At 44.8% G+C, this 12,253-nt stretch overlaps 1 protein-coding gene across 3 annotated transcripts in view; it reads left to right on the top strand.

The window, feature by feature from the left end:
• Window positions 1–12,253, top strand: part of LOC126977232 (inositol polyphosphate-5-phosphatase A) — an 81,092-nt gene that overhangs the window by 38,689 nt on the left and 30,150 nt on the right. For all 3 annotated transcript variants that reach the window (XR_007732177.1, XM_050825961.1, XM_050825960.1), the window contains exons 6-10: window positions 1,187–1,345; window positions 6,689–6,813; window positions 8,591–8,680; window positions 9,383–9,479; window positions 11,077–11,219. Coding sequence is in view for 2 of the 3 variants with exons in the window: in XM_050825961.1 (XP_050681918.1) it covers window positions 1,187–1,345; window positions 6,689–6,813; window positions 8,591–8,680; window positions 9,383–9,479; window positions 11,077–11,219 (614 nt within the window). In the remaining variant the exon portion in view is untranslated. The remainder of the gene's footprint in view (window positions 1–1,186; window positions 1,346–6,688; window positions 6,814–8,590; window positions 8,681–9,382; window positions 9,480–11,076; window positions 11,220–12,253) is intronic.

Here is a 12,253-nt window from a genome sequence, read left to right as displayed (position 1 = left end):
GGTCAGTTTTAGAGAGTACGGCTTGCTCTAAACGCTATGATCATTTGGAATCCCTAAAACAAACCGTACGATTGGCAGTGAAGGATTTTCCCATGGAAAGAGAGCTTCTATTGATAACTGGCCTCAACGTTGAAAGGACTACATTGCAGCCAATGGACACCACTTCGAATAAGCTTTCTATATTTTAAATTGTAACTTTTTATATTTTAAATAATAATTAAATTTATCAACGATACGTCACTCGAACGTTTGTCTCAGTTAAAAGAGCGCTCGCATTGGACGCGAGAGGTCGCGGGTTCGAGTCCCGCATCGTTCATAATTTTTATTTGTGTAAAACAGATTAGTATCTCCTCCATGTACACGTTGTAGAGCCTTGTGTATGCCTTCTTTTTAAAAAGCATAAAAGGCTTTTTTTCTCAAAATTGATTCCTTTAGAATTATTTTTGATGTCATATCTAATATACTAGACACTACTACCGCTTCAAAAACAAATCTCGCTCTGAGAGAGAAGAAACGGCGCAAGAAACTCTCCGCACATATTTTTTTGCGCTCTTTTTAATCAAATATATATTTTTTTTTTTTTTATGAAAATAAGGGACAAGACGAGCAGGACGTTCAGCTGATGGTAATTGATACGCCCTGCCCATTACAATGCAGTGCCGCTCAGGATTCTTGAAACCCCCAAAAATTCTGAGCGGCACTACAACTGCGCTCGTCACCTTGAGACACGATGTTAAGTCTCATTTGCAGAGTAATTTCACTAGCTACGGCGCCCTTCAGACCGAAACACAGTAATGCTTACACATTACTGCTTCACGGCGGAAATAGGCGCCGTTGTGGTACCCATAATCTAGCCGGCATCCTGTGCAAAGGAGCCTCCCACTGGTACTTGTACTGTCATTTCTATTGCTATAAAATAATCATAATCTAGTCCCAGGCTGTTTGATCACTTAGATTCAGCTGTGGAGTAATAGGATTTACGACAGAGTGATTTTTAATAAAACATTTAAATTTATTTAAAGATAATGCCTGAACAGTGGCTGGGTCTTTATTATAAAAGTGTATACATTTACTCTTAAAGCTTTTATGTATCTTATGATTATCTTTAGCTAATTAAACACGCAAGTTTAGCTCCAGATGAGATTTACCTTGCAAATTAGATAAACTTAGTTATGATATATTACAGAAGGTGACAGACAGTTTGTCCGCGTACCGAGTTCAAAATGGCACCAACGTGGACTCGTCGAAGCTGCAGTATCGGTCCAAGGACGACAGAATCGTGCTGACCATCGGCAAGAAGGAGTTCAACCACGTGGACCACCAGAAGGTGTTCAGGGAGCCCTGGGTTAGTGTGGGACCCGTCATAATGTACAAACTTGTAAACAGTAAATGTAGAAGTTTACCAAAGTACGAAAATAGATTAGTATATTTTAAAATGGAATCGCTAAGCAGTTGTCGGATAATCTTGGCTTTAATATACCCATTTAAACTAATGCATGGCTTCGTGGATTGCCCAGAATTGCTAGCCCTTGTGCCGATACATGTTCCACGGGACAGCTGCCGGCTCCATGAAACGTACCATTCATTTACCGTTTTTTTTTTATGATAATAAGGGACGAGACGAGCAGGACGTTCAGCTGATGGTAATTGATACGCCATGCCCATTACAATGCAGTGCCGCTCAGGATTCTCAAAAAATCCAAAAATTCTGAGCGGCACTACAATTGCGCTCGTCACCTTGAGACATAAGATGTTAAGCCTCATTTGCCCAGTAATTTTACTAGCTACGGCGCCCTTCAGACCGAAACACAGTAATGCTTACACATTACTGCTTCACGGCAGAAATAGGCGCCCTTGTGGTACCCATAATCTAGCCGGCTACCTGTGCAAAGGAGCCTCCCACTGGTAAAATCATATAACCTTAAACTATAAAGTACCTTGTGTTTATTTGAGTGTCGTGCCACCGTTTATAGGGAAGACAGTATTTACTGTCTATTGTATTGTCTTTAAGTGTGTATCGTGTTTGTCCCAATTGGTGGACCAAATAAATAATAAAAAACAACTTACTTGTGATTGTTTGTCTAAGTGGTGTAGTGGTAGTAGTGGTGGTGGTGGTGGTGGGTAATTGGTTGTAAGTAAATGATTGAAGTGAAATTTTTCTTGCGAATAAAATTTTAAACTCGCGTCACGCGACCTGATTGAAAATTCGTAAGACAGTCGTTGAAATTATGGATGAAACGCCCTGTATTTTCCCCGGGGCGTAAAAAGAATAGGGGAGTCCCAGGCCCATGGGTGTCGCAAGAGGCGACTAAGGGCTTTTTAGAAGTGGGAGAGTCACGCTGCCGTCTTTTGACGTCAGCACAATCGGGCTAGACTCGTCCGGGTTAATTACCACACTCGCACAGAATACCGGCGTGAAGTAGCGGCCTAGTGCCGCTATGTTTTGCAAAGGTTAGTGTCGAGGACCGGTGGCCATTCCCCCCCTCCACCTGAATATGACAGCGGATCTTAAAAAGATTTTACCCCAGGAGGGTACCGGCTCTACCAGAGTCGGAGAATCCCTCCCCGAGCACTCTAGCTCGAGCTGCCCTTCGTATTCTGGGGAGGGCACAGAACCGCGCATGACCAAGGACAAACGAGGCAGTAACACCACGGTATCCCGCTCCACACTCAACGTGGACTTTTGCAATATCAGGTGAATTCACTCCAATTTAAACGCCGTCCACCACCACCTTGAGACGGCGCAACCGCCCTTGTGTTTCCTTACGGAGACGCAGATATCTTGACCTAGCGATACGTCATATTTAACGTAGCCCGGGTACAAAATTGAGCACAAATTTTTTGCCTCATGCCGGGGTATGTGTGTATGTTAGGGAGGATATCTGCTGTCGCCGTCTCGGCGATTTTGAGGGTAGGGACCTGTCCACTCTCTGGCTCCGCGTAGATTTAGAGGACCGCGTCCGCATCTATGCGTGTGTCTACAGGTCCCATAGTGGTAACGCAGAAACTGATCATCTCATGGGCTGCGTTCAAGCGGCAATTGACGACGTGCTTGCACAGATCCCCACCGCTGAAATCGTAGTCTTGGGTGATTGCAACGGGCACAATGCCGAATGGCTTGGATCACGTACCACAGACTACGCAGGGCGATCTGTGCATAATTTTGCATTGGCGTATGCTCTGTCCCAATTGGTTGAGTCGCCAACGCGGCTCCCGGATGTGGATAGCCACATGCCGTCCTTATTGGATCTTCTGCTGACTACACATCCCGATGGTTACCAGGTCTTTGTCGACGCCCCTCTCGGAACGTCCGACCATTGCCTGGTCAGGAGTGTAGTGCCTATCCGACGCCAACGTCGCAGACCACCAGCGACCCGCCGCGTTTGGCACTACAAGTCAGCAGATTGGGATAGGATGCGTTCCTTTTTTGCATCCTACCCTTGGAGCAGGGTTTGTTTCCCTTCGGATGATCCTAGTGCCTGCGCCGTTGCAGTAGCCGATGTGATACTACAGGGTATGGATATGTTTATACCAAACTCTGTAGTACCGATCGGTGGCAGATCACAGCCCTGGTTCGATGCGTCAGTTAAAGCAGCATCTGACTGCAAAAAACAGGCGTATCGAGCTTGGGTTGCGGCGCTGGGCACAAAGGATCCGAACTGCATAGTTCTTAAGAGGAAATACAACCGTGCCTCCAGATTTTTTAAGCGGCAAATCGCCCGTGCAAAATCAAAACACGTCGTCAAAATCAGCGAGCAGCTTTCCAGTTACCCGACCGGAACACGCAAGTTCTGGTCGTTGTCGAAAGCTGCTCTTGGTAACTTCAGCCAGCCGTCCATGCCGCCGTTGCACATGAGGAATGACACCCTGGCCCATACGGCAAAAGAGAAAGCCCACTCTTGTGCACTCTTTTCGCCTCCAACTCGACTCTTGACGACAACGGAAAAACACCGCCGACCATCCCGCGGTGTCAGAGCTCTATGCCTGAAGTACAGTTTAGACAGAAAACTGTTAGGCGAGCTCTGTTTTCGTTGGACGTCAGGAAGTCGAGCGGGCCGGATGGCATTTCTCCAATCGTGCTTAGAACGTGTGCCCCTGAGTTGACGCCGGTGTTAACGCGTTTATTCCGGCACTCTTATTCTAAAGGCGTAGTCCCTGACTCATGGAAGTCAGCCCTTGTCCATCCGATCCAAAAAAAAGGAGACAGTTCGGATCCGGCAAACTACAGGCCTATTGGTATTACCTCCCTGCTCTCCAAAATCATGAAGAGCATAATTAGCCGTCAGCTCTTGGTATACCTAGAGGGTCACCAGTTGATCAACGACCGACAATACGGGTTTCGCCATGGTCGGTCGGCAGGTGATCTTCTGGTATACCTGACACATAGATGGGCTGCGGCTATTGAAAGCAAGGGGGAAGGCCTGGCAGTTAGCCTGGATATAGCGAAGGCCTTTGATCGTGTATGGCACAAGGCGCTCCTCTCCAAACTTCCATCATTTGGGCTTCCCGAGAGCTTGTGCAAGTGGACCTCCAGCTTCCTCACTGGGCGCAGCATACAGGTCGTTGTCGACGGATATTGGTCGAACCTGAAGCCCGTGAATGCTGGAGTGCCCCAAGGCTGTGTGCTATCTCCTACGCTGTTTCTTCTGCATACCAATGATATGTTGGACACCTCCAACATACATTGCTATGCGGACGACAGCACTGGTGATGCCGGATACACGGGCCGTGCAGGTCTCTCTCGGGAAATCGTCGACAAGTGCCGGGAAAAACTTATGTCTTCTATCGAGTCCTCTCTCGAGAAGGTCGCGGAATGGGGTAAATTGAACCTTGTCCAATTTAACCCCCAGAAGACTCAAGTTTGCGCGTTTACCACTAAAAAAACCCCATTTGTCGTATCACCGCTCTTCTACAACACTTCCCCTAAAGCCTCGCCTAGTATCGGGATACTGGGTCTCGAAATCTCGAGCGATTGCCAATTTCGTGGCCATCTGGAGGGCAAAGCCAAATTGGCTTCGAAGAAGCTGGGCGCCATCAATAGAGCACGGCAATACTTCAAGCCGGCCCATATTCTAGCGCTCTACAAAGCGCAGGTCCGGACACACATGGAGTATTGCTGTCATCTCTGGTCTGGCGCACCCCAGTATCAACTCGATCCATTTGACCGCGTGCAACGCAGAGCAGCTCGAATAGTCGGGGACCCAGTGCTCTGTGAACGGCTGGATCACTTGGCGTTGCGTAGAGACGTCGCTTCATTGTGTGTCTTCTACCGCATTTATCACGGGGAATGTTCCGAAGAGCTGCTTAACCTAATTCCTGCCGCCGAATTCTACCTTCGCACGACACGCCACAAGTTAGGATAGCATCCTCACCATCTGGATGTGTGGCGGTCCTCCACAGTGCGGTTTTCAAGGAGCTTTCTTCCACGTTCTACAAAGCTGTGGAATGTGCTTCCTTGTGCGGTGTTTCCGGGACGATACGACATGGGTACCTTCAAAAAAAGCGCGTACACCTTCCTTAAAGGCCGGCAACGCTCCTGTGATTCCTCTGGTGTTGCGGGAGATTGTGGGCGGCGGTGATCACTTAACAACAGGTGACCCGTACGCTCGTTTGTCCTCCTATTTCATAAAAAAAATTGAAAGTTGATTTTTCTGAGAGATAAACTTTTGTAATACCTAACTATTTGTAATAGTTCTGAAGTGTTGAATTTTTTATGTAATGCTAGTACTCTTATACTGATATAATATAAAGCAATTCGTACGAAATTATACCCTAACCATTCAAAAATGCAGAACAGTTCGTGCGAAATTATTCATTGACCATTCCAAAATATACAAAAATGCACAACGTTAATGTTCAAGTTTTCACTTCCGCCGGCACTCGCGGAGTGCAACCCGTTTTTTTGATTTGATGAAAACTCACAAACAATCTAACTTTTACGTAATTAAATGTAAAACAAAATAGAAAGATGATACAAGAATGTACACTACACCAATGTGCTAAGCTTCTAAAAATATTCGAACAAAATTTGGACAGAATAACTACACTCGTCAACGGTTGAAGTGGAAGTGAGCAGACCCCATTTTTTTTGCAAATCAAATTCCAAATTTCTATATTTGATAGTAAAATATATTATATACAAAATTACTTATAATCTACTTATTAAAGCAATTTACAATTAAGCCTTATATATGTAGGTATATCTACGTGTTGAGGGATAAAACTTTATTATGCTTAAAAACTAATACATAAGGTTTTTGGGGGAAAAATCCAGGAAACTGGAAAAACCTGGCTATTAGCTATCACTCAACCTAACTTAAGACTAATGACTAGAACTTAAAACTAACTTAAAAACTGAAGTGAATAAATACATAGATATGTATATACTTGCATAATATATAATTATAAAAGGCGTGTGGGGTGGAGGGGGGGAACTTGACAAAGCAAAAGAGGGAGAGGAAATGTGAGCAGACTCAAGTGAGACATATCCTTTTATAAACATCTCCACCCTCTCCTCCTCTCACTTTCTACAATATATTTTGTTTGATCATTTCAATAACTTTGATTGTTAGATTTATTTTTATTTCGGTTAAATAGTTGTACCCGTGTGTTGGTGTCGCGATTGCAACGCCACGCTAATGTTACAAATACATTGCTGCATAAATTTTGATGAAAAATATAATTTCAGTTATCAAAATATGACCGCGAGCTGGAGGCGCTCAAGCCACACCTGTATGAGTTTCCGGTGAAGTTTCCCCCGAGCTACCCTTTCGAGGAAGATATTCAACTACCCACACATTACATGAAGACTAGGTTTGAATATCTATATATCTTGTATAAAAAAATCTATTGGAAATAGCATTTATTATATAATATTCTGGATCTCTCTTTCCTTCATAACATAGTTCATGGTAGGATAGACAGTATAGAGCTAACTGAACTATTCTTACAATTCTGGACAGCCTGGGACTAGATTGTGATTATTTTATAGCGATAGAAATGACTGTACAATATTGTATATTTTTATTGAAAAGAGCGCAAAAAACGAATGCTCGGAGAGTGTCTTGCGCTGCTTCTTCTCTCTCAGAGCGCCATTTGTTTCCGAAGCGGTAGTAGTATCTAGTAGTTATTAGAAATGACATCAAAAAGAATTCTAAAGGAATCAATTTTGAGAAAATAAATGCCTTTTAATTACGAGGGCCGTCAGTTCGCACTAGACACACGTCTCTATTCCAAGATTCTTCCATACTACATTCTTAGTGCTTATTTTCGTAGAACATATTCACTAAAATACTTTGTATTACATTTTATATACACTCTAATATTTCCTAAGGATTATATTAATAAAAAATATGTGTTAGAAAATAAAATATTGTATACGTGAATATGACGCCATTTGTCAGAGGGATTGTCTAAAAGCAAAATACTACACACTTCGCTAACTCACTAACGCATCTGTAAAACTAGCACACGTAAACATTTTAAATTTCGTCTCATCGTTACGAGGAGGGTGTGTGTCTATTACGGTAGTACTAATTTTATAGAGTATATATACCTACACAGTGTAACTTAATCACAAAGGTATCATTCGAGCATATTTTTAAAAATATTTTAAGTATGTTGACGTATTTTTTTTTATGGAATAGGAGGACAATCGAGCCGTGTTGTGTGTGTGTCGTTGCCAGCCTTTAAGGAAGGTGTACGCGCTTTTTTTGAAGGTACCCATGTCGTATCGTCCCGGAAACACCGCACAAGGAAGCTCATTCCACAGCTTTGTAGTACGTGGAAGAAATCTCCTTAAAAACCGCACTGTGGAGGACCGCCACACATCCAGATGGCGGGGATGATATCCTAACTTGTGGCGTGTCGTGCGAAATATTACAACAAAAGCAGAAGTCTCGATGTCAGGTCTCCAAACACCACAAGCAAACCCCGTTCATAAGCGCATGGACTAGTCATCGCTAGCCTTGTCCATACTTTAGGAAAGGAAACTATCTTTGGAGACCCTACCTTGAGGGTTCCAGTCTAGCGCTTGACTCTGTATATGGTTTGAATTCCATTGGAGTGTGTGATCTATCCAATTCTATTTTTTCTAGGTCACCTGATTATGAATTCGAAACCCGAAACCACACATTGATACGTACAACCTGTATAGCCGAGTGGTTAGCGATCCTACCTACTAAGCTAGAGGTCCCGGGTTCGAATCCCGGTAGGTGCAAGCATTTATATGATGAATATAGATGTTTGTTTCCGAGTCATGGATGTTTAAATGTATTGATGTGTGTTTATATGAATATATGTATGTTTAAGTAAGTATATTGTATTAAATCATCATTGTCTTGTAACACATAACACAGGCTATATATGCTTAACTTGGGGCCAAGATAATTTGTGTAAAAAGTGTGTCAATAGAATTATTATTATACGTGAGGGCCGAGAATCGAATCTGGGGGACCGTGACGAGAGTCAACGGTTCTACCTATTGCCCCAATGACGTTTTTGCAGCGTTTGAACTGCTGAACAGTCGTGACTTCGTAGTTCTTTATTTAATAGAAAATAAATATAATCGTGTGTTTTTTTTTATTGTCAGATGTCCGTCGTGGTGCGACCGCGTGCTGCTGTCCCAGTCGGCGAGGCTGCTGCTGCAGGACAGGGCGGAGAACAGGGTGCACGGCTCCAGGTGAGGGAGACACCAGGCAGGTAGCGCTGGTACCCAGGATGTTTGTTATTATACCACTAGAAATAAGGGATTGCTTGGTACTAAATGTATTAGGCTTCATAAGATACAAAATAGCTTTAAGGGTCAATGTATACACTTTTCTCATAAAGCCCCAGCCACTGTTCAGGCATTATCTATAAATAAATTTAAATTATTTATTAAAAAATGACTCTGTCATAAATACTACTACTCAACAGCTGAATTTTTAATGCAAGGTGGCTGTTGCGCGATGACCTGAGGTGTTTAAGTCGTAGCAGACCGCGATTTATATGATCTTTCTCTTAAACAGCTTTCCAACTTGTTTTAACAAGGCTGTTTTATTATGATAGCACCACTCTAAGTCTTGGTGTGTAAGCATCTTATGGAAATGAGGGAGAAGGAGCAAATGACTTGATGTAGTTATCAACGTGATCTGTTTCGAGTGGCGCATCGCGAGACAGACATCATCACGTCACATTCATACATACAATGTACCAATAACGATACCGGCGGCCGCACACTTCAATTACTTGAGTGCCACGCTACACAGCGATAGAAATACGTGTAGTGGCAGTGCTACCCCAGAACAACAATACATGAAGCTGTTCTTTTAATGGTTTATTTCAAAATATTGTGTACGCTGTATTGTATACAGCGTACGTGATGTATGTGGTTTCTGACCAGGAAGTCGGTGACGGAGTCTGACAGCGGCAGCGGGCGCGTGTCGTCCTCCGACAGTAGCCCCGCGCGCTCCGCCTCGCCCGCGCGTCGCACACACCAGGCGAGTATCTCCCGTCCATCACCCGCACCGCACCAGGCGAGTATCTCCCGTCCATCACCCGCACCGCACCAGGCGAGTATCTCCCGTCCATCACCCGCACCGCACCAGGCGAGTATCTCCCGTCCATCACCCGCACCGCACCAGGCGAGTATCTCCCGTCCATCACCCGCACCGCACCAGGCGAGTATCTCCCGTCCATCACCCGCACCGCACCAGGCGAGTATCTCCCGTCCATCACCCGCACCGCACCAGGCGAGTATCTCCCGTCCATCACCCGCACCGCACCAGGCGAGTATCTCCCGTCCATCACCCGCACCGCACCAGGCGAGTATCTCCCGTCCATCACCCGCACCGCACCAGGCGAGTATCTCCCGTCCATCACCCGCACCGCACCAGGCGAGTATCTCCCGTCCATCACCCGCACCGCACCAGGCGAGTATCTCCCGTCCATCACCCGCACCGCACCAGGCGAGTATCTCCCGTCCATCACCCGCACCGCACCAGGCGAGTATCTTCCGTCCATCACCCGCACCGTACCAGGCGAGTATCTCCCGTCCATCACCCGCACCGCACCAGGCGAGTATCTCCCGTCCATCACCCGCACCGCACCAGGCGAGTATCTCTCGTCCATCACCCGCACCGCACCAGGCGAGTATCTCCCGTCCATCACCCGCACCGCACCAGGCGAGTATCTCCCGTCCATCACCCGCACCGCACCAGGCGAGTATCTCCCGTCCATCACCCGCACCGCACCAGGCGAGTATCTCCCGTCCATCACCCGCATCTCACCAGCCGAGTATTTCCCGTCCATCACCCGCACCGCACCAGGCGAGTATCTTCTGTTAATCATCCGCACCGCACCAGGCGAGTATCTCCCGTCCATTACCCGCACCGCACCAGGCGAGTATCACCGCACCAGGCGAGTATCTCCCGTCCATCACCCGCACCGCACCAGGCGAGTATCTCCCGTCCATCACCCGCATCTCACCAGCCGAGTATTTTCCGTCCATCACCCGCACCGTACCAGGCGAGTATCTTCTGTTAATCATCCGCACCGCATGAGAGGTCGCGGGTTCATAATATCGTTCATTAATTCTGTTTTTAAAATATTTTTTGTTTATTTTATAACTTTTGTTGGAACTCGTTCAAAATTTATGCGTTTATATTTTAAGTAAAGCCTTTCAGTGCAAAATATTATTGTATTAACATCAAATTGAGTGGCCATTGCAGCTGTTATTTATTTCCTAAGAATATCTGACTTAATGGCCGATTGTGATTCCTCTGGTGTTGTGAAGAGAAAGTGCATGGCGTTAACCACTTAACATCAGGTGAACCGTACGATAGTTTGTCCTCTTCTACCATAAAAATGTACTAAATTAGAATCTAATTATCTATTTATTAGTATTTTTATTGTTTATTCGCATTGTAAATAAATCAGTGAGTAATCGAGGTGAGCGGGCGCAGGTTACTGTTTGCTCGTTTGTCAGATAATAATCCCAACATTAAATATGGCTCGTGTTCGTAATGTGTTTTCTAAAAGCGTTCACACTTTACCCTTAAATTGTTCCAAATAGTTAAATAAATTTATACATTTCAGTGCAGTCCGGTGAAGACGTTGGAGAAGAAGAGCAGTGCGGCGGAACTGAACGCGCTGGCGGTGCCACCGGGCGCCGGGGCCACCGCTGTCGGCAGGAAGAGCATCGCAGATCCCACCAGCGTGGCGCGAGCCATCAACGACAGGTATGACCACCGGGCTCCAGGTCGACCAATACCACGGTAGCAAGTTCATTATACAGGGTCTGTTCCGATATTCACTGCACTGCACAGTGCTATCACTGTAGAAAAATTCGTTCCGTTATGGACTGTCAGTATACTGCCGCAGTACCCTAGGGAAATATATGACGTCATAAATCGCCGCCATATTCTACTGTGAGCACTGGCGTTTTCGAGGTAAGGTACTCGCAGTACTTTGATCACGTGATCAGTAAAAACCACTCGAATGCCCAAAGTTTTAAAAACAATACCTACAGTTTAATCCCAGGCTACAGTACTCCAACAACAGCTTTTTTTAATGAACTAGAAAACTTTAATACACTCATTTGAATGCTTTGTCAAAAAATGTCGCTGACAGTATACGGGATTGCGTTCCGTTTTAAATAGTAACCAGTATATCTGGCTATAAAGGAACGGCTTCACAGTATACTAAATTGACGTCACACTGTACAGTGGTCGCAGTGCATATCGGAACATACCCACAATTAATGTATATGCAGCGTGGCGCATCAATGGCGACATTAAATCACACACACATGGGTAGCAGTGGAGTGCATATCATACATACAATTAGGCAGTGCCTACCTCGTTATTAACCTAAATAAATATGATGTTCTTATCACTGTCTTGTCCACCCCTTCAAAAATATTTGAATCGCTTATTTATCCACACATTTCGTGGCAAACTAACCATCTAATGACGGAAAAACAACACGGTTTCGTAAAAAATCGATCCACTCTTACAAATTTGTTAAATTTTACTGGATCAATTATAGATAAAATAAGCGATGGAAATGAGGTTGACGTAATTTATACTGATTTTAGTAAGGCATTTGACAAAGTTGATCACTGCATATTACTAAAAAAGCTTAAAAATATATACACAATTTCGAAACAAATTCTAGCGTGGTTAAAATCTTACTTATCACATCGAACACTGGTTGTCAAACTCAGTGGATATCATTCCAGTGAATTTCAGCAACTTTCTGGTGTCCCCCAAGG

Source organism: Leptidea sinapis, chromosome 44 (assembly GCF_905404315.1).
Source record: "Leptidea sinapis chromosome 44, ilLepSina1.1, whole genome shotgun sequence".
NCBI classification, from domain to species: Eukaryota; Metazoa; Arthropoda; class Insecta; order Lepidoptera; family Pieridae; genus Leptidea; species Leptidea sinapis.
The sequence above is the reverse complement of the archived record's forward strand: the minus strand, read 5'-3'. Positions and strand labels throughout refer to the sequence as shown.